The sequence below is a fragment of the Bos indicus x Bos taurus genome, chromosome 7 (assembly GCF_003369695.1).
Source record: "Bos indicus x Bos taurus breed Angus x Brahman F1 hybrid chromosome 7, Bos_hybrid_MaternalHap_v2.0, whole genome shotgun sequence".
NCBI classification, from domain to species: domain Eukaryota; kingdom Metazoa; phylum Chordata; class Mammalia; order Artiodactyla; family Bovidae; genus Bos; species Bos indicus x Bos taurus.
The window spans coordinates 17,084,101-17,107,215 of NC_040082.1; the positions used below are offsets into that span (position 1 = coordinate 17,084,101).

At 39.4% G+C, this 23,115-nt stretch overlaps 1 protein-coding gene across 3 annotated transcripts in view; it reads left to right on the forward strand.

Annotated features, from left to right (window-relative positions):
- The window catches only part of KIAA0825 (KIAA0825 ortholog), a 428,728-nt gene that overhangs the window by 380,756 nt on the left and 24,857 nt on the right, over positions 1-23,115 (forward strand). Inside the window, exon 21 of one of the 3 annotated variants that reach the window (XM_027545602.1) lies at positions 20,443-20,521. The exons of the other annotated variants lie outside the window; for them this stretch is intronic. Within the exon in view, the coding sequence (XP_027401403.1) occupies positions 20,443-20,500 (58 nt within the window). The 3' untranslated portion in view covers positions 20,501-20,521. Of the gene's footprint in view, positions 1-20,442; positions 20,522-23,115 lie in introns of those variants that run through there. 3 annotated transcript variants of the gene reach the window in all.

Below are 23,115 nucleotides of genomic sequence, written 5' to 3' on the forward strand. Positions count from 1 at the left end.
GATACTAAAGCTGAAACTCCAATACTTTGGCCACCTCATGCGAAGAGTTGACTCATTGGAAAAGACTCTAATGCTGGGCGGGATTGGGGCCAGGAAGAGAAGGGGACAACAGAGGATGAGATGGCTGGATGGCATTACCAACTTGGTGGATGTGAGTCTGGTGAACTCCAGGAGTTGGTGATGGACAGGGAGGCCTGGCGTGCTGTAATTCATGTGGTCACAAAGGATACGGATACGACTGAGCGACTGAACTGAACAGAACTGAACTGATGTATGCTACTACAGACACTTTGTTTGGTAAATATTTCAGATATTCATTTTTTTAACCAGGAGCTATATGGCCTTAACTATTTGATAGCCTGTGTGATTAACAGTCAGTGGCAATAATTGTCTCAGTTCAGTTCAGTTCACTTTGTCACTTTTGTTCACTTTGTCAACAGTCGCTCAGTCGTGTCCGACTGTTGACAAAGTGATGTCTCTGGAGCCCACCAAACTCCCCCATCCCTGGGATTCTCCAGACAAGAACAGCGTAGTGGGCCGCCATTTCCTTCCCCAATGTATGACAGTGAAAAGTGAAAGTGAAGTCGCTCAGTCGTGTCCAACTCTTAGCGACCCCATGGACTGCAGCCCACAGGGCTCCTCCATCCATGGGATTTTCCAGGCAAGAGTACTGGAGTGGGGTGCCATTGCCTTATAGTATAAAAAACATGAGAGTCATGGTGTGGATTTTCATGACCTAAGGAATAAGTTTACCCTGATTGTAAGGCAAAGAAGTGTTACTTTTACCTTCCTTATATTCTAGAAGTACAAGAAAGATTAGGGAGATGGACAACTGCTATCAGTTTTATTATTTTTGAAATTAGTATGTCTCCTCAATCCATGTTGCAGTTTTTCCTTTATACTGAGGTATTTCAGGTATGCGACATAATGATTTGGTATGTATTACAAATGTAATTGTATGTGTATACAAATTATTTTGTTTGTATTACAAAGTGATCACCACCATTAAATCTAGTTAACATGTCTCACCATACATAGTTACAATTTTTTCTTGTGGTGAAAAGGTTTCCTGTCAGGAATTCCCTGGTGGTCCAGTGAATTAGGGCTCCAGTGTTTAGGAATTAGGTCCAGAGGTTAGGGCTCCACACTTTCCCTGCCGAGGGCCCAGGTTCAGTTCCTGCTCAGGAAATAAGAGCCCGCAAGCCATAAGGTGCTGCCAAAAAAAAAAAAAAATTTACTCTCTTAGCAACTTTCAATTATGAAATATAATATTATTAACCATAGTCACCATACTGGACCTTACATAGTAATTGTTTTTAAACATGCTTTTACCCGTGATATTGCTATGTATTTAGATCCCACAGCAATGTAGGGAAAGGCTGTATGCAGGTGACTTGAGAAATGAAATAATTCAAGCCAATTCGAATCAAACTTGTTCTAATCAGAATAATCGTCCTTTATCTACCCCAGTCTTCAATTACAACACTGTAGATGGAGAGCAGGAGCTGAGGACATGTCTCTCATTTTCCTTCAGTGCCAAAGATAATTAGGGCAGACGAGAATCAGGGCAGTGCTGCTTGGAAAAGTTCTGAAGGTCTGTGTTAGTATGCTTTTAAAGGGAAGGTGATATGTAAGATTACCTTTTTCTGACACCTCATATCAGAAGGGACTGATGTAAAAAGTGCTTTGGGGAACCACATGTTTCATAAAGTTTCTACTGCAGCTTAACAGTCATCTCCAAGGGTTTTGCTTTAACTCAGTTGATAATTATAATAGAACAGAGAATGATACCGCATTTTTATTTATATTAGAGTTCTTGGCCACGGGCACCTAGGGAGCCCCTAGCTATAACTAAAACCTAATTAGGAGAAAAGAACATTGCTGACTCAATTTCTGAATTGGAGAGTAAAAGAAACATAATAATCCCTGATATAAAACATAAAATCCTTTCAAAATAAATAACTCAAAAGGTTACTACCTTTGAAAGATGCCCTATACTTCTCCAGCCAAAAAAGGAACAGCAATCCGGTATTTTCTAAAACAGAGCTAATTTGATCCGTTGTTAATTCCTCCATTCCAGAGGTGTATTTCACAAACATCAGACATCAGCTGGGGAAAGAAGGAGTGAGAGGTTAGTCCACAATGGTTGATGAACAGTAGTGAGGCTTTACAGAGGAGTCTGAAAGAGTGTTTCAGAGAAGCATTGGAAAAGGGAACATGATGAGAATCTGCCAGCCCACGGTGTGAGTTTGATGAAAGAATTAAAAGAACTCTTGAAGAAGATATTATATTTCAGAGAGACTTCTTTGAAGAATCCACAGAGTACAAATAAACAAAAGAGAGCCTGTTCTTCAGAAGGTATCTTACCTGCCCTGTCAACACAAAGAAACTAACTATGATCTATGCATAAAACCTGGGGGTAAAAAAAGAACATAATGTAAAGATGGATGAAGAATGTACATTTGAAGAGGACTGTTACAGAGAAACACAGAAAGTGTCAAAGACAATTCTCCAGAGTCTCAAAGAAATTACACATAAATGACCTCTTGAAAACAAACTATCAAAAGAAATTTCAGAAAAATTGATACAATAAAATAACAGAAGACAAAATTTGAGCTAGAAAACTCAGGAATAAAACGAGAAAGAAATCAGAAATCATTATGGACATAAGTGCCCTATTAAAGGCAATAAAAGTCAGAATAGATGCTCGTGAGAACAAAGTCATGTGGGTCAGAACTGGGAAATAAAAACATGGAGAATAAATCGCACAAGCCAAATTAGGGGGGAAAAAAGATCTAAAAATTATTATAAAGAAGATTATAGATGTGGCAGACAAAGGATATCCAACAATCAAAATATTACTGTTTCTGAAGAAAAGAGCAGACAAATGGAACAAAAAGTGATCTAATATGTAAGAAAACTTTCCTGAAGAAAGATTTGACCTGGATATAGCAAAGGCCCTTTATAGCTGGAAAAACTTAATATAAAGTAATCAATACCAAAATATATGCTAATACAATTTCTGGTATTGAAGGATAAATTACATGGGCATTCTACCTGAGAAAGCAAGTCACACAAAAGGGGGAAAACCTGGTTTGTCTAAAACTTTTTCAAAGCAACACAAGTGGCCAAGAATAGTGGAGCCATGGCTATCATTTTCCAAGGGCAAAAATATGTGATCTAACAATTTCATTCACAGGCAAATTATCTTTCACACATAAAGACAAGATTCTCAGGCAGGGAAGAATTGGGGGATTATAGCACCTGTGACAGTTACTATTAACAAGAAATGAATAAAAATAAAATACATGTAAAAATACCTGTGATTAAGCAATCATGGAAATCTTGTTATGTGGCTCAATGTTATAAATCCTGAGAGCGTAAAAATAATGGTATACAAATATGGACACACATACACGAACAACTGAGGGTAGAGGAAAAAATGGAAGTGGTAGGCCAGACCACAGGTGTGTTAGTTAGCGCATCCTTCCAACCAGCTCGTAAGAGATGCTGTTTTAAGTACTGACCTTAGTCACTTATAGTTCCTTCATAATATTTTTTCTTTAAATTTAGAGACATTTGAAAGGAATTCTAATAACTCAGTGAGTAGGGAGTTCCTCTATCAGTATCCTATCATTTTGCCTTTTCATACTGTTCATGGGGTTCTCAAGGCAAGAATACTGAAGTGTTTTGCCATTTCCTTCTCCAGTGGACCACATTCTGTCAGACCTCTCCACCATGACCCGCCCGTCTTGGGTGGCCCCACGGGCATGGCTTAGTTTCATTGAGTTAGACACGGCTGTGGTCCATGTGATTGGATTGGCTAGTTTTCTGTGATTATGGTTTCAGTGTGTCTGCCCTCTGATGCCCTCTCGCAACACCTACCGTCTTACTTGGGTTTCTCTTACCTTAGACAAGGGGTATCTCTTCACGGCTGCTCCAGCAAAGCCCAGCCGCTGCTCCTTACCTTGGACGAGGGGTATCTCCTCACCGCCGCCCCTCCTAACCTTGACGTGAAGTAGCTCCTCTGGGCCCTCCTGCGCCCGCACAGCCACCACTCCTTGGATGTGGGTTGCTCCTCTCGGCCACCTTTCCAGACCTCGGGTGTCCTCAGTAGACAATAGGAAATAAATAGTTTTATGGATGAACAGTTTTAAGTATCCAGAAAAAAATGGATATAAGTCAAATACCCAGAAAACAGAAGTGTCTTTCTGATGTTGTCTTTTATATATTCATCCTTCTCATTTCTTCCTGGAAAAATAAAATAAAAAGGTAAACCTCATTCGATCAGTGTATGTAGGATATATAATGCTACTCTTCAGAGGAATTACAAGAGAAGCTAAAGGAAGTTATTTTTCCATAAAGAGCTTACAATTTAACTTAATGGTGTTAAGTTTCTTGCATTTGTTTGAGTGCAGGTGTGATGTGAACATTTTGTAATAGAGAATGGACTGGCAAAGACTCAAACTGGGATATTTTAGGTGGCTGTCTTATTCCCTGTTCACATATAAAACACAGTTCTCTTATCCAAGTAAACTGGTCAATTTTTTTTGTTTGGACATTATTCAGTGTATAAGGCAACCTCTTTGGGAGTTATTTTAATGTGGGCTGGAAAGAGAAAAATGTTGATCCAAACTATTATACCTTACGAATATATTTTAGCTTATGTCTCAAGTCACTATTTTGGTTTAAAGGAAATCTTTGATTAAACTGGCAATCATCAAAGCAGTGTAAATTTGTCATATTTGCATAAACCACATTGCTCCAGAAACGAAAGTGGAAGATTGGACTTACACACTTTGGCCTAGATTTCGTAAAATAATTTGTTGCTGCTCTAAAGAGGCTTTTAAAGATGAACCAATTAAGCTGTGTACAGATTTAGCTAGTTATCCAAATATTTTGTTTATAATCAGCCAGTTTGAGCTTTTTTTTCTGAATATACTATCATATTTATGAGGTTCTGATTGCATAGTTGTAATGGGGTTAACTTTCACTTCTTATTATCATTTTCATAATAGAAGCTAAAATTTCCCAGCTTGACATACTATTTCTTACATTTCATTTAAAAAGATAGGATAATGGGAGGAATCAGCAGTTACCTAGCTTAATTGTCATAAAATATATAGGGAGGAGATGAGGAGCTCTATTTAATATGATGGGTGGTTTAAAATTTTTGTACAAATCAGCCAATCAAGTATCTGCTAAATGGATAGGGTTCCATTGATTGTGAGTACTTCTTTTGTGATCTAGTTTACTTCTTATTTTTTTAAGAATAAATTTAAACATCTGATCTCCTTCTAGATATTATATCTTTACCCAGTATATATCTTCAGTTTAACTGCAGAATTTGAAATGCTTTCTTAAAATCATGAATTTTTATTTCCTAAAATTGATTGTGATATAATCACAAAAATGTTCATTCGCAGTGAGTACTAGTAATACTTTTTAAGTGGATAATAACAAATTGCTCACTCGTTGCTTTTGCGACTTTTGGTTTTTGTGTATTATTTTGTCCTCCAAGGTAAAACGACAGAGTGCGCATATTGTAAAAACCAAGATCATCACTCTTTCACTGCCTATCACCCTGTTTATGCTTAACCAAGCATTTATTTATTAGTTCTTAATGGCAAGGGCTACAAGGTTACTACACCTGAGAGAAAAATCTGTAAGACAGGTTTTCTAATTAATCACTGGGAGGGTTCAGAAAGGTCTAGCTATTTCTGTAAACCGAAGCATTTATGCACTCTATTGCAAATGTTGATCATGAAAATGGCAGGTAGTGCTGTATTTCCCTGCGTTTCTGTACTTCCATTAGGAATAATGAACCCTTTACATGTTTCTGTGTGTACACATGGCCACCATCATTAAAACTGGGGCCTCTATTTACCTGAGGACGGATAACGGGGACAGTTGTGAGAAAACAGAACAGTGGTACCAGCATGTTAGGGACGATGCTGAAATGCCATCCATGAAGCTCTGAAGACCATCAACTCAAAAGCTTCTGAGACAGAGCAATCAAGAGCCACAGACCCTGTTAGGCAGGAGTTCTCATATCTAGTGCCATCTGTGACTAGTGAAGTGAGCTGGAGCCCTGTTTCATATTGGTTACTTTCACTAAGTTCACAAACAAAAACTGCAGTGAAATTTGGAGCAGTGCTTCAGGTGAAATCACAGCTGGTTGACAGTCCTGAGGCTCTTTCCCACAATTACCCTGGGTCGCTGAGTTGCAATAGTCTTGAGATAGAATGGCACCAACCCATGCCATATTTGCAAGACTGTTTGGGATCCCACACTTCTCTCCCCAGTCCCTGGCACCTGCTTTGTTGTATTTCCTGGTGCAGAAGCCTCTGCAGCCGATGGCAAAAAGCACCACAGATCTTAGCAGCTTCTTCCTCCTGTCTTTAGTGAGGTCCCTGGCATTGGCAGAGGTCCACACCTAAGCCACACTGCAGGCATAATTTCTTTCATCAGCACAGTAGTGTTCATTTCTTGAGCCTAGCGTGTGCAAACAGTGCACAGAAATGTGTCCTCTCTCAGCCTGTGTTCATGTACCTCAAATGTAGCAGGCCAGGCCAGCCCACCTAATCCTCTAACTCATACTATCCTTGTGAAGTTTCTCTTCTCTCCCCCCACCCCCCATCTTTCTTCATTTCTTCCATCCTTACATTCATATGTTAATGCAAGAGATGCAACAAACGGTACTCTTCAGTAGCTCGGTAAATGCTAGCCTGTTCTTGGCAATGCTAAGGACATGGCTGTGAGCCCCACTGGTGGTTTAGTCACTGAGTCGTGTCTGACTCTTGTGACCCCATGGGCTGTAGCTTGCCAGGCTTCTCTGTCCATAGGATTTTCCAGGCAAGAATGCTAGAGTATGTTGCCATTTCCTTCCCCAGGGGATCTTCCTGACCCAGGGATCTAACCCTGGTCTCCTGCACTGCAGGCAGATTCTTTACTGACTGAGCCACCAGGGAAGCCCCATGAGCCCTACTGCACTTTACTAAAGAAAAGCAACCCCCTGAGTGCTGCTGCTCTCTGTCCTTGTACTATCTGCCAAAGCCTCCGTGGATCGCCCTTAGAGTGACCTGCTCTCTCCACTTCAACCAAAGAAGCTTCCCTCTTTAGGCTTTACATGATCATGCTTCCACAAAACACTTTTTATGCAAATGCTGCTATAGTTTAATTAAAAAAATAAAGAACTCTCTCTAAAAATCAAAGAAATTAATCAGGTCCTGATACATATATTGGAATTCTACATTTCTGGGGAAATAGGAACTCTATGGAATGATAGAAATGTGCTCTTTCAGTGGGGAAAATAGCAGAGGAGAACAAATCAAGGAGAAGTAAAGTTTCTGTAATAGGGAGCAGAAAGACAAGAGATAAGAATAGGAGATGAGTTGTACAGGTGTTGGAATATTATTTTTTCTTTGTAGGTTGGTTTAGTTTGGTAAACAGCAGAGTGACAAGTTTAATTTCATCCAGTCTGCAGGTCTGTGGTCATGAGTTTAAGTGCTGGTTCTGTTTTATTTGGACCGTCGCATATTGGCAGAGTAGATTCTTGCATCTCCTATAAAGATGCAGGCGCTGGCCATCAGTGGTCCAGCTGTAGAATGTAGAAAACGTGAGAGGCTCTGAGGGGCCCTGGGCAGATATCCAACATCATCTTCCATGGCTGTCATTTATCCATCAGTACAACCTCTAGATACTAATGCAGCCATATCCTGTTGAAGAAGAAAGACCTGAAGAGGACAGCTGTGAATTGATCACTATGACTGATCACTAAATTTGTATGAGGTTCTATAAATACTATTCTGACTGTCAAATACAACAGTATTTGTACAACTTTGAATTACACATGACTATAGGATACATGTGTCTTTGTTGTTGATTCTCAAATACTTAAAATTTGATAAAAGTATATTTATAAAAAATCTTTTTTTTTTTGAGGTATAGCTGACTTATAACATTGTGTTAATTTCCACTGTACAGCAAAGTGATTCAGATTATATGCTATGCTAAGTCGCTTCAGTCCTGTCTGACTCTTTTGACCCCATCGATTGTAGCCCACCTGGCACCTCTGTCCATCAGATTCTCCAGGCAAGGATACTGGAGTGGGTTGCCATGCCCTCCTCCAGGGGATCTTCCCGACTCAGGAATCGAACTTGCATCTCTTATGTCTCCTGTATTGGCAGGTGGGTTCTTTACCAGCTGAGCTACTACAGAACTCCTGCTGGATCATATGGCAAGTCTGTTTTTTAGTTTTTTGAGGAATCTCCAAACTATTTTCCATAGTGGCTGTACCAGTTTACACTGCCACCAACAGTGTAGGAAGATTCCCTTTCCTCCATGCCCTCTCGAGCATTTGTTATTTGTAGATTTTCTAACTATGGCCTCTTTGACCCGTGTGAGGCGGCACTGCGATGTAGTTCTGATTTGCATTTCTCTAATAATTAGTGATGCTGAGTGTCTTTCCGTGTGTCATTGGCCATCTGTGTGTCATCTTTGGAGAAATGTCTGTTCAGCTCTTCTGCCCATTTTTTGGTTTGGTTTTGTTGATTATTGTTGGTGGGTTATATGAACTGTTTATGCCCTTGTTGGTCACATTGTTGGCGAATATCTTTTCCTAGTTCATAGGCTGTCTTTTCATTTTCTTTAGGGTTTCTTTTGCGGTACAAAAGCTTGTACGTTTGATTAAGTCCCATGTGTTTATTTTTGCCTCTAGTTCTATTGCCTTGGGAATCTGACCTGAGAAAACATTGGTATGATTTATGTCAGAAAATGTTTTGCTCACATTCTCTTCTGGGAGTTTTATGGTGTCGTGTCTTATATTTAAATCTTTAAGCCATTTTGAGTTTATTTTTGTGTATGGTGTAATGGTGTGTTCTAACTTCATTGATTTACATGTGGCTGTCCACATTTCCTAACACCCCTTGCTGGAGAGCATTTTTCCCAATATATATTCTTGCCTCCTGTGCTGAAGGTTAATTGACCATAAGTGTGTGGTTTATTTCTGGGCTCTCTATTCTGTACCATTGATCTATATGCTTGTTTTTGGGCCAATATCACACTGTTTTGATTCCTGTGGCTTTGTAGTGTTGCCTGAAGTCTAGGAGGATTATGCCTCCTTGGTGGTTCTACAATAGAATTTATTTGATTTTTAATAGAAATCACTGATACTTCATTTCTGTATTCATTTATTTATGCCTTATTTTGTTCAGAATAGGATTTAAAATAATAGTTATACATATGCTCCAGATTACAACCCAGATTATTTCATAGGGAAAAGAAATAAAACTCAGGAATAGAAAATTAGTTTAAAGAAGTTAGGCTCAGTCGGCAGAGAGTGGAAAGATTATTGATTTGTCCTCAGACAGAAAGGGGTATGAATTTTTCCTCTGCCACTTTGCCCCAGTAGGACTTTGAGTAAGTCACTTCATCTCTCTTAAGTTCAGTATTTTTATCTCTAATCTGGAAAATATAAGTAGACCCCACAGAGTTTATGAGGATTTGATGAAATGATGGCATTCAGACAGTACTCCAGTAGCTGACCTATAACATATACTCACCTAAGATTAGCTTAGGATTCAGATGAATACATTGCGGAAAAAAAAAAAAAATGCAAGACAGAACCGATTAAATGTTATATTTTGTGGCATAGACATTAAACATGAGAGTTGAGAATCCCTGAGAGCTGAGCTAATAAGAGAGGGTTTTGCAGAAATATAAGAAGGTCTAGAACTTTCCAATGTTCCAACTAGAACATTGGAAAAGACCGTGATGCTGGGAAAGATTGAAGGCAGGAGGAAAAGGGGACGATGGGGGATGAAATGGTTGGATGGCATCACCAACTCAATGGACATGAGTTTGAGCAAGCTCCAGGAGTCGGTGATAGACAGGGAAGCCTGGCATGCTGCAGTCCATGGGGTCGCAAAAAGTCAGAAACGACTGATCTACTGAACTGAACTGAATAAGGTCTAGAAATATACAGAGGATTAAGAATGTGTCCAGAGAAGGCAATGGCACCCCACTCCAGTACTCTTGCCTGGAAAATCCCATGGACTGAGGAGCCTGGTAGGCTGCAGTCCGTGGGGTCGCTTAGAGTCGGACACGACTGAGTGACTTCACTTTCACTTTCGCGCATTGGAGAAGGAAATGGCAACCCACTCCAGTGTTCTTGCCTGGAGAATCCCAGGGACGGGGGAGCCTGGTGGGCTGCCGTCTCTGGGGTCGCACAGAGTCGGACACGACTGAAGCGACGTAGCAGCAGCAGCAGGAAGAATGTGTCTTACATAGCCCATTTGGGCTGCTATAACAAAATGCCGAAAACTGAATGGTTAATAAACACAAAATTTTATTTCTCACAGGTGTGGAGGCTGAGGAGTTTGAGGTCATGACACTAGTAGACTTGTTGTCTGGTAGGAACCCACTTCCTAGTTTACAGGGAGCTGTCTTTTCACTGTGCCCTCACAGAGTGGAAAGTAGCAGGGGGTTCTCTGGTGTCTCTTCGACAAGGGCACTAATCCCATTCATGAGGGCTCCACTCTTAGGACCTGATTGCAAACAACCCACCTCCAGATAGCATCACATTGGGGATTAGATTTCAATGTATGAATTTGGGGGTGGGGGGATGCAAACATTCAGTCTATAGCTAGGAGTAAAGAAAATGCAATCTTGCTAGGTGGAAGAAAAAGAGCACGAAACAGAGGCTTGATGAGCAATGGCATGTCGGACGGAGGCAAGAGGAGATGAGGCCACTGAGCTCCAGGTCATCCCTCCACAGCCTGACAGTAACAGGAGAGGAAGGCAGAAGACGGGTTTGGAGAGAGACAATTCACTTGATTTTGGATTTCAAGATTTGAGGCAACGTGGTATCTCCATGAGGATACACCTCCTGTTGCTAGACATGGGGTCAAGGCATTCTGAAGAGGCTATAGATCTGGAGGACGTGGCCTCACAGCGATAGCGAAATCTAACAAGCTCTCAGTGACAGGAGGGAGCACAGACCAACGACCAAATGTGGACAGCACACAATCCAGTTATAGAAGGAGAAATAGAAGCAGCTCGATCAAAAAAAAAAAAAAACAACAACAAACCCACCAAGAGTGGTGGTCAGAGTTTTAGGAGAAAAGCTAGAATGGTGGTGTGTTACACACCACCATTGTGTGTTATACACCTTGTGTTCGGCAAGGAGAGGAGATGGTCTCTGAACAGCTGCCTCCTTCCTCAGAAGAATGGAACCAAGCTATCCAATGGGGGCCCCGAGGGAAGAACCACTGTCTGGGGAGGGCCACTGACCAGCTGTCCCGCCTCTGTTGGTTTTGCCTTTGCATCGGATTTGCTTGTGCCGATTGGTCACCTTTCTGCTCCGTCCTGGCTCCTGCTTCTCTACCCTTATCACCCCTAAACCCAAACAATACCTTTTCCAGTGCTTTGACCCGAAATGACCCGTTTTAATTTGCCCTGAGAACATTTGGTGCAGGCTAAATTTTTTGAGTCTTTAACAAAGTGCTAAGAGACAGCCAAAGAAAATACACGGGAGGCAGTACAGAGCACGGACTCACCAGCACCAGCCTCCCCTTCAGACCCAGCCTCTCCCATTTAGGAGCTTCCGAGGAGCTTCCTGCTGCTGCTGCTGCTGCTGCTAAGTCGCTTCAGTCATGTCCAACTCTGTGCGACCCCATAGACGGCAGCCCACAAGGCTCCCCCGTCCCTGGGATTCTCCAGGCAAGAACACTGGAGTGGGTCAGAGGAGCTTCCTAATCTATGCCAATTACTCAGTTTCTCTCTGTGTAGGTTTTCTAGTCTGAAAAATAATGGGGAATAATAGCTGTGCTGAAATAATATTTCATAGGGTTGTGGTGAGAAACAAGTAGATGTAATAATATACTTAAAGCTCTTAGTTGAGTGCCTGGCACACTTGAAACGCCACGTTAAGTATTTGCAACTAAACAAGTCCAGAAGACAAAGAATTGAACAAGCAGTAGGCATAATGTTTGAAAGTTTACTGGAGCTGGCTTGGCCGTTTACTAGCTATGTGACTTTGGACAAATGATTTCAGTTCTCTGGACCTCCGTTTCTTCAGTTAAAAAATGTGGCTACAATACTAACAACTTTGATTGTGAGAACTGAAAGAATCAGTACGTGTAAAGTGTTTCATAAGGACTTAATAATTAACAGACATTATCTTAAAAAATTTTTTTTAATTGAAGGATCATTGCTTTACAGAACTTTGTTGTTTTCTGTCAAACCTCAACATGAACCAGCCATAAGTATACATATGTCCCCTCCCGTATCCCTCCCCATCCCACCCCTCTAGATTGATACAGAGCCTCTGTTTGAGTTTCCTGGGCTATCTATTTTACATGTGGTAAGCTGAAACTCCCCCCACTCCAGTACTCTTGCCTGGAAAATCCCATGGATGGAGGAGCCTGGTGCGCTGGAGTCCATGGGGTCGCGAAGAGTTGGACACAGCTGAGCGACTTCACTTTCACTTTTCACTTTCATGCCTTGGAGAAGGAAATGACAACCTACTCCAGTGTTCTTGCCTGGAGAATCCCAGGGACGGGGGGGGGCTGGTGGGCTGCCGTCTATGGGGTCGCACAGAGTCAGACACGACTGAAGTGACTTAGCAGCAGTAGCAGCAGCAAGCTAAAACTCCAATACTTTGGCTACCTGATGCAAAAAGCGGACTCATTGGAAAAGACCCTGATGCTGGGAAAGATTGAGGGCAGGAGGAGAAGGGGACGACAGAGGATGAGATGGTTGGATGGCATCACCGACTCAATGGACATGGGTTTGGATAAACTCCGGGAGTTGGTGATGGACAGGGAGGCCTGGCATGCTGCAATTCATGGGGTCGCAAAGAGTCGGACACGACTGAGCGACTGAACTGAACTGAACTGAACTGAATGTAAGTTCCCATGTTACTCTTTCCATACATCTCACCCTCTCTTTCCATACATCTCACCCTCTCTTCCCCTCTCCCCATGTCCTTAAGTCTAGTCTCTATGTCTAACAGACATTATTATTAGCTCTGTGGCTTACCAATGCAGCATTCTGATCACCAAGGATCACAGGGGCTGTTCCATTTTATACCTGATACAGGCAAAGAGAGCCCAACCCCCTTTCCTGGGGCATGACAGGTCACAGTAGTAGACAGAGACTTTTTCACATCCTTACCTCTTCAGAGTCAGAAGCCAGATGAATGGACCAGCCTTTCTCTCACCTCCCTGAGCCTGCTCACATTTCCTCTCCAGTCTACCCTTTTTTGTGATGACTACATGCACTGATTTCACCCTTCAGGTTAGTCTCAAATCAACTGGGGGTGGGAAGGGAGCTTTCTCTTAGAATAGGAACCATTTTTAGAATTATTACCTGAAGTTAGAATTGATAGGACAATAATTTAAGCGCAATGAAATTGAAGGTAATACAGTAATAAGTAGAGGAGAGGAAAAAGCAATATAAGGGTCACATTTCTAAAAGGTCCCTTATCTAAGAGCCAGGGACAGGGTTAATTCCATAACTAAACATTTTAGAAAGAAACAGAGTAACATAGGTTTTAAGATGAACCACAGGCGTAGCACCAGCTCTTATGGCAAAGAGCTAGGGACTTTTCAAGTCAGGGACAGTGCATTTGAGAAGGAAATCTTGCTGTAGCTGGACCTTGGACTCAGCTCCATCTGCCCAGAGCCTGCATCTCTTATCCTGATGTCCGTGAAGTGGCTGGCAGGTAGCTCTGGCCTAATTAACCCATCATCATACACATGCTCTGCCACCAGCACAGATGAGGTAATGCTGAAACAGTTCTGGTCAACTGAATAAAAAATTACCTTTATATCCCAACCATTTGGATGCATCTGCCTCCAGATACTGTGCAATCACAGCAAGTGTCCATGTGAAGATACTTTAAATAGTCATTTCCTCAAAAATAACAATCTATAAAACATAAATAGTAAATTTCTTTTTACCATAAAAGAAAATTAGATTATCAGAAAGAGAGGCTATAAATCATACGTTATACGTCTGAACTTTTTATGTACCATAATAGCTAATCACTCGGCTATCAGGGCACTGGGGAAATTACAAGAATATTTTGTGGGGTATGCACCACATGAATGAAGCCAAGGATATTGTAGAAGTGACCTTCACCTTCTGTGATGTCATAGAAAAAAATGATGCTGCCCTAATAACTTCAGAGGGTTAATGAGTTTCGGAGAACACACAAGAGGCTGCGATGTCACAGTTTTGTTTTTCTTTCCCGTGGGAAGTTGGGCTAATAAAAAATGAAAAACATTTCAAGTATCTAAGTAAGAAAGAAGAGTTGCATGGAGTTTGAAGGAAACGCTTTACTGCTGTACCCTTAGAAGGCCCAGTTTTCTTTCTCTGTAAGCTGCAAGTCTTATTCTTTTCTTGTGCACCTTTTCCCATTGACTTGGGAATCTTTGAAATGACCATTGTCTTCAAAATCTGCTCTGAAGATGGATTTTTCTTTTTTTTTTTCTTTTTTAAGTTTAGTGATGGACACGAATCCATTTAATCAGACAGGGACCTCTGAAGATAGGGGGACATTTATCTCTATTAAATATGCAGCTTTGTTTGGTCTCACCACTTGGCTGCCCCCGTGGGGGTGGAGGTAAAGTTTCCACAGTCATGCTGATTTCAGATGAATAGATGTGCTGGTGTCAAAGACGGGCTGCAGCACTCTGCTGGCATCTGGGGTGCAGAAGGCTAAATCTTCTGAATAGAGCCATTGATGATTACATTTGGGGGAAACTTAATCATAGAGTAATTAGGCTCTAATTCTTACAAAAACTTACAATTAATTGGATCTTTTATACAACTTTTTTTGTTTGATTTAAAGTACCATGTAGGTTAGTTATAGAAACTTAATTTAAATATGGATTTAATTAGAATTGTTTTATGATTTTAATGAGTCTTAAAAGTCTTTTGATGAGCAGCCTGTATAATTATGGTATTTAAAATGATTGGCTAAATGCATACTTTTATAATTTACCTTTCTGGAAACTGTATTTTTATGGAGGCTATTTTTTGTATGATGAATTGTTTCATTTTATGTTCGGTTTTTGTGGGAATGGGTACTTATTCCTGCCCCTAATCATCCAAGTGTTTTCTCTCTAGAATGAAATTAAACTTTCATGGAATCAGAAGCATCAGGCAGTAGCCCAATACCACAGTTAAATTTAATCACAGAAATATTTTTATTTTTACTATAAAGGAGACTGAATCACTGCTAAAACTTTTAGCTGAGGATTCACTTTCCTACATAATTAGGTACAAATAAGTTACCTGAAGACAAGTTTTTTCCTATAGAAAAAATGTGATTTTAGGCAAAATGGCTTGAAATTTCTCTTTAAATGAAATGAAATATGAAAATTTCAACCTTATAATGCACTGTCAAAACAACCAGAAATGAGGACTTTCAATAAACATAAAACATTTTAAATTGGAAAAGAAAACATTAGATACTTTCTCCCCTTTGAGTTGGTCCCAGTTCTACCTATAGTAAATCAGATAACTTGCATTTAATATTTTTTGGCTGATTATATATTTAATAAGTAATATAAGGGCACATGTTTTTATTTTCCATTTTAATGACATTATTATGTTCTAGCCTTCATATGTTCTATTTTTAGGTTGTATCATTTACATGTGCTTAAAAATCAATGCACTTTACATATCAAAAGAATATTGGAGAAACACCATACAGTCATTGCTATAGATGCAGGAAAACATTTGACAAAACCATTTAATGATTAAAAAATAAAAAACTCTGAGCAAACGAGGAACAAAAGTTAACTTACTCAACTTGATTGATAGCTCCTCTGAAAAGGCTACAGCTGGCATGATGTCTTTTATTCAACATTTACTGAAGATTCTAGCCAGCACAATAGACAAGCAAAGGAAATAAAAGTCATGCAAATGGAAAAGGTAAAAGTAAAAATATCCTTAATTGTAATGACATGATATATAAGTAGGTAAAAAAAAAAACCCTAAGAGAGTCACAAAATAGCTATTAAGTCTTATAGTGGAAAACAACCTGAAAAAGAATATATATATACACACACACACACATATATATATATATATAGCTGAATCACTGTGCTGTACACCTGAAACTAATACAACATTGTAAATCCAACTATACTTCAATTAAATCAATCAATCTAATAAATAAGTTTCGGAGAAGGCAATGGCACCCCACTCTAGTACTCTTGCCGGGAAAATCCCATGGATGGAGGAGCCTGGTAGGCTGCAGTCCATGGGGTCGCTGAGGGTTGGACACGACTTCACTTTTACTTTTCACTTTGATGCATTGGAGAAGGAAATGGCAACCCACTCCAGTGTTCTTGCCTGGGGAGTCCCAGGGACGGGAAAGCCTGGTGGGCTGCCGTCTATGGGGTCGCACAGAGTCGGACACGACTGAAGTGACTTAGCATAGCAATAAATAAGTTTAGAAAAATTTCAGGATACAAGGTCAAAATAAAAACTGTCATTTTTATAAACTACCAACAAACATTTGACAATGAAAAATTTTAAATCTCTATTTAAAATAGCATGAAAAATAGCATAACGAGAAATTAATCCATAATTACCTGAACAATTTATTTTTGAGAAAGATACCAAGCTAATTCAGTAGAGAAAAAGCATTGCCTTTTCAACAAATAGTACTAGAATATCTAGATATCTGTTTATGGGAAAATATACTAGTCTTGATCTTTACCTGATAACTTCCAAAAAGCTTAATTCAAAATTAGTATTAGGCTCAAATATAAGAACCTAACCATTAGAACTTTAAAAAAAACAGGAGATAAAACATTTGTGATACCAGCTTAGGCAAGACATTGTTAAATAAAACATGAAAAGCACTAACTATAAAAAAAGAAATAAGGTTTAAAATGGATTTTCATCAAGGTTAAAAATTTTGTTCTTCCATAAGACAGAGTTAAGGAAACAGAAATCTGTGCCAAGGTTGGAAGGAAATTTTCACAGAATATTTCTGACAAAGAGCTTGAATCTACAATATATAAAGAACTCTTAACAACCCAGTAAGAAAAAGACAAGGGCATATAGCAAAGTGATTCAGTTATACATATACATATATTCATTCTTTTTTTTTAATTTTATTTTATTTTTTAACTTTACAATATTGTATTGGTTTTGCCATATATCAACATGAATCCACTACAGGTATACACGTGTTCCCATCCTGAACCCTCCTCCCTCCTCCCTCCCTGTACCATCCCTCTGGGTCGTCCCAGTGCACCAGCCCCAAGCAGATTCTTTTCCTATATAGGTTGTAAGAAAATATGGTATCAAGTTCCCTGTGCTATATAGTGGTACTTGTTGATTATGTATGTTATATAGTGGTATGTATATGTTAATCCCAAGCTCCTAATCTATCCATTCCCCCACCCCCACTTTCCCATTTGGCAATCATAAGTTTGCTTTCCAAGTCTGTGAGCCTGTTTCTGTTTTGTAAATAAGTTCTTCTTTTTTTAGATTACACATACAAGTTATATCATATGATATTTGTCTTTCTCTTTCTGACTTCCTTCACTTAGTATGATAATCTTTAGGTCCATATCTGTGTTGCTATGAATGTCATATCTCATTATTTTTTATGGCTGAGTAATATTCCATTGTCTATAAGTACCACATGTTTATCCATTCATCTGTCAATGGGCATCTAGGTTGCTTCCATATCTTAGCTATTATAAATAGTACTGCTTTGAACACTGGGGTGCATGTATCTTTTCAAATTAAAGTTTTTGTCTTTTCTGGATCCATGCACAGGAGTGGGATCCCAAGATCATATAATAATTCTATTTTTAGTTTTCTAAGGAATGTTCATACAGTTCTTTGTAGTGATTGTATCAATTTACTTTCCTGCCACGTCTGTAGGAAGTTCCTTTTTCTCCACACCCTCCCTAGCACTTATTATTTGTAGATTTTTTCCATGATGGCCATTCTGACAGGCCATCAGTGTTAGGTGATACTTCATTGTAGTTTTGATTTGCATTTCTCTAATAATTAATGACTTTGAGCATTTTTTCATGTGCCCCTTGGGCATCTATATATCTTCTTTGGAGAAATGTCTGTTTAGATATGCCCGTTGTTTTTTGTTTTTTTTTTGGCCTTGAATTTCATGAGCTGTTTGAATATTTTGGAGAATAATCTTGCTGGTCACTACATTTGCAAATATTTTCTCCCATTTTGTGGGTGGTCTTTCTGTTAACAGTTTTCTTTGCTGTACCTAAGGATTTCAAGTTTAATTAGGCCTCATTTGTGTATTTTTATTACTCTAGGAGGCAAATCCAAAAATATATAGTTGCCATTTATGTCAAAGAATGATTTGTCTGTGTTTTCCACTAGGAGTTTTATAGTATCCAGTCTTACGTTTAGGGCTTTAATCCATTTTGAATTTATTTTTGTGTATGATGTTCGAGAATGTTCTAATTTTACTCTCGTACAAGTAGCTGTCCACTTTTCTAGCTTATTGAAGAGACTGTCTCTTCTCCGTTGTTTATTCTTGCCTCCTTTGTCATAGGTTAATTGACCATAGGTGTGTGAGTTTATTTCCAGGCTTTCTGTCCTGTTGAAAGTGAAAGCAGTAGTCACTCAGTCATGTCTGACTCTTTGCAACACTAAGGACTGGAGCCCACAAGGCTCCTCCCACTAATCTGTAAGTCTGTTTTTGTGCCAATTCCACGCTGTTTTGATTACTGTAGCTTTGTAGTATAGTCGTAAGTCAGAAAGCCTGATTCTTCCAGCGCCACTTTTCTTTCTCAAAACTGCTTTGGCTATTTGAGGTCTTTTGTGTTTCAATACAAATTTGAAAAATTTTTGCTCTGTTCTGTGAAAAATGGCATTGGTAGTTTGATAAGAATTGTACTGAATCATTAGATTGCCTTGTGTAGTATAGTCATTTTGACAATATTGATTTTTCCAGTCCAAGAACACAGAGTATCTTTGTATCATCTTCAGTTTCTTAAATTGTTTTCTGATAGTTTTTGGGGTACTGGTCTTTTGCCTCCTTAGATAGGTTTATTCCAAGATATTTTATTCTTTTTGATGTGATGGTAAATAGAAGTGTTTCCTTAATTTCTCTTTCTGATCTTTAGCTATTGGTGTATAAAAACACAATAGATTTCTGTATACTTTGTATTCTGCAACTTTGCTGAATTCATTGATGAGCTCTAGTAGTTTTCTAGTGGTTTCTTTAGAATTTTAGATATATAGTATCACATCATCTGCTAACAGTGACAATTTTACTTCTTCTTCTTCTGTTAAAAAAAAAATAGTAAAAGACAACCTATGGACTAGGAGAATCCTATTGTTTAAAGTTGAAAAACAAAACTGCATCAAGTTTAGGATACTATCAGAATGGGTTACTGCATTGTTATAGAACTAAAACTTCTTTAATTCCCATATTCTCAGCAAAGCACTGAGTTCTGAATGAGCCAACAGAACTTTTAATTCTAGTTTGGCTACTGGATAAGCCATGTGACCTGGTAGAAATTATATTTAAAAATTCCTAGTTTCCTTAATTGTAAAAATAAGGATAATAATATTTACTCTGAATAGTTGTTTGGGGGTTAAATTAGATAATATATATGGAAGGGATAACAGAGCACCAAATACATGATAATCCTTCTCGTCCCCCCTGCTTCCTTCCATCATTAACATCCATAACACCTTTCCTAAGTAGCCAACTCTGACCATACTTTGGGTGTAGTCTGAACCTGGGTCAGAAAAAAACCCCACAAAATTCTCCTCTTACTGTTCTGTGCTCAGGGATACAAGAACAGTTGGTACAGAGCCAGAGAAAGGTGAGTTACAAGAAGGGCTTTAACTCCTGAAACCAGCTTGGCACCTTCCTAGAGATTCGACAGTGCTACCTACCTATTCTTTACCAGCTGAGCTACCAGGGAAGCCTACCCATTCCACAAGTATTTGCTCAGTGGTATTACCAGGTACCTCACTAGGTTCTGAAATTATTGACATAATAAATTCAGTCCTCAGAAAAGCAGGGGACCACATGCTAGGGAACAGAGAAGTTTAAAAAACAATTGCAAATCCTCTCAAGGTATCTAACACTAGAAGTCAGTAATCACATACCTCTGTATTACCCTAAAGGAAAAAGTGAGATAACTCACTTGAGAGAAGGAAAGAAGGAATCTGGAGACAGAGGTGGACAGATAAGACCTGGCAGAAGAGGAGACAGCCAACATACTCGGAAAGATCTTTAACTTGTAAAATCTCTTAGGATTTTTTCCAGCTTCGGTCATGGTTAAACCTAAAGAATGAAATTGATATGTCAAAATTTCAGTAGATGTTTTATTCTTTTCTTTGGATCAAGTTTTTACAATGTGCTAGTTTCCCTTCTCTTTATGTTGATGTAGTTTTTTTTTTTTTCTCTTCCAGTTCCCCTCCTGGCTGGATGAGCCACAGCATGACTTACAGCAGTAATACATTAGGTTAATAAAGCAATTATTTAATTGACTCTAATTTCATTGGCATTTCTATTAGCTAAAGGAAAGAGGTTCAATCACTGTTTACATTTGTAAAGCCAATATTATGGTTTAAATTACGGCCTTTGGACAAAATTGAAAGTTGAAGCCTGATAATCCTTAAAGCAATATTTACAGAGGATTCTTTGTCTTTATAAAGAATAAAGGGAATGGAAACAAGAGCACATTAAATCAGAGGGGCTTTTAAATATTCATTTTGCAATCAGCTTCACTGGTTTCCAGGCCACTATCTACCTTCATCATTCTTTCTGTGAAGGAATATCAAATCTCTTGCTTTAATTATCCTGTGAAATATAAACTATTGCTTCACATTCTTTTTTTATTGTTATTATTCTGGTGTACAGGAGTTCCAGATATAACTGTCACACTACAAACATTATTCTTTACCAGAAATATCTTGGGCAATAACTGCTAAAATTAGTAATTCAGAAACGCAGACATTTTGGATAGGTAGCTTCTCATTTAAAATCAATGCTACCTAACAACCCCTAGTAAGACCTCTTCCAAAACCCAATAAAATAACTATAAAAACACTAAAGCTGATAAAGACTCATGACTCCAAAAATCAATCAGTAATCCTGTTATCAATGGTTTTACATGAATCACAGTATGATGGAAGTGGTCTAAACAGAGTTCTCCTACTTTAAAGAGGAGTAATCCAAAGAACCCAAATGGTGCTTGTGAAAATATGCTCTGGCTTAAGGGAATGTGCAAATCACTCTGAAAACACACACATACATACACACAGAAACAATCTTACGGGCAAAATGATTAGAACACTGTAGTATCCTCCATAGGATATAAGGCATAGCCTCTGAACAAACTGTAGAAACCCATGGATTACAATCTGTAATGCAAGAAAGAGAAACATAAGAAGCAATAAGTAAAAGTGAAAGTGAAGTCTCTCAGTCGTGTCCGACTCTTTGTGACCCCGTGGACGGTAACCTACCAGGCTCCGCAGTCCATGGGATTTTCCAGGCAAGAATACTGGAGTGGGCTGCCATTTCCTTCTCCAGGGGATCTTCCCAACCTAGGGATCAAACCCGGGCCTTCTGCATTGCAGACAGACGCTTTACCATCTGAGCCACTAGGGAAGCCCAAGATGCAATAACAAGCTGCCAAAGCAACAGTGGAAGTGGATACAATGTGGAAAAAAGAAAAAGGATTTAAATTGGCACTACAGAAAATCAAATTACTTTTTAGATGTAGTTAATTTTAAGAAAGAGGAAAACAGAGTCAGAGCATCCAGGAAGGAAAAAAATAAAGCAGGTTAGCAAAGGGACAAACTTCGGTTGGCCTTAAACTTCCCTAAAACATTAAGTGCTATGAGATGATGGCACGTCTACAGCATTTTTTTTTAGTGCTATTTTTTACTTACAGAAAAGTGACAAAAATAGTACACAGATTTCTCATTTACCCTCCACCCAGATTCCCCTCACGTTTAACATCTTGTCGTTGTTGCTTAGTCATTAAGTTGTGTCTGATTCTTTTGCATCCCCCTGGGCTGTACTTCACCAGGCTCCTCCATCCATGGGATTCTCCAGGCAAGAATACCACAGTGGGTTGCTATTTCCTCCTCCAGGGGATCTTTCCAACCCAGAGATTGAACCCACGTCTCCTGCATTGGCAGGCAGATTCTTTACCATGAAGCCACCAGAGAAGCCCTGTTTAACATCTTATGTAACCAAAAAACACTTATCAAAATGAAGAAATCAACCCTGGCATACTACTCTTAACTGAAGCATAGAACATTTTTCCACTACTGTCATTTTGTTGTTCCAGGATCCGACACTGCATTTAGTTGTCATGGTTCCTTCAGTTCAGTTCAGTTCAGTCGCTCAGTCATGTCCGACTCTCTGCGACCCCATGAATCGCAGCACTCCAGGCCTCCCTGTCCATCACTAACTCCCGGAATTCACTCAGACTCACGTCCATCGAGTCGGTGATGCCATCCAGCCATCTCATCCTCTGTCATCCCCTTTTCCTCTTGCCCCCAGTCCCTCCCAGCATCAGAGTCTTTTCCAATGAGTCAACTCTTCACATGAGGTGGCCAAAGTACTGGAGTTTCAGCTTTAGCATCATTCCTTCCAAAGAAATCCCAGGGCCAATCTCCTTCAGAATGTACTGATTGGATCTCCTTGCAGTCCATGGGACTCTCAAGAGTCTTGTCATGGTTCCTTAGACTCCTTCAATCTGTGTCAGTTCCTGAGTCTTTGTCTTTTATGACCTTGACACTTTTGAAGGGTACTGGTCAGTTTTGTTGACTGTGCCTCAGGTCGGGTTTGTCCGACGCTTTCTCGTTAAAGTTGTGCATTATTGGGAAGGAAACCACAGAAGCAATGGGCCCTTCTCAGTGTCTCATATCAGGGACTGAATAAAATCAATTTGTCTTACTGGTGAAGTTACTCTTGGTCACTGGATTCAGCTGGTGTTAGGATTCTCTATCGTTGTTACTGTTTTTCCTTTGTAATTACTAAATATTTGAGGGAGATACTTTGACCTTATGCAGATATACAATTTTTGCATAAACTTTTACCCACTAATTTTAATAGCCACTGTGTGCAAT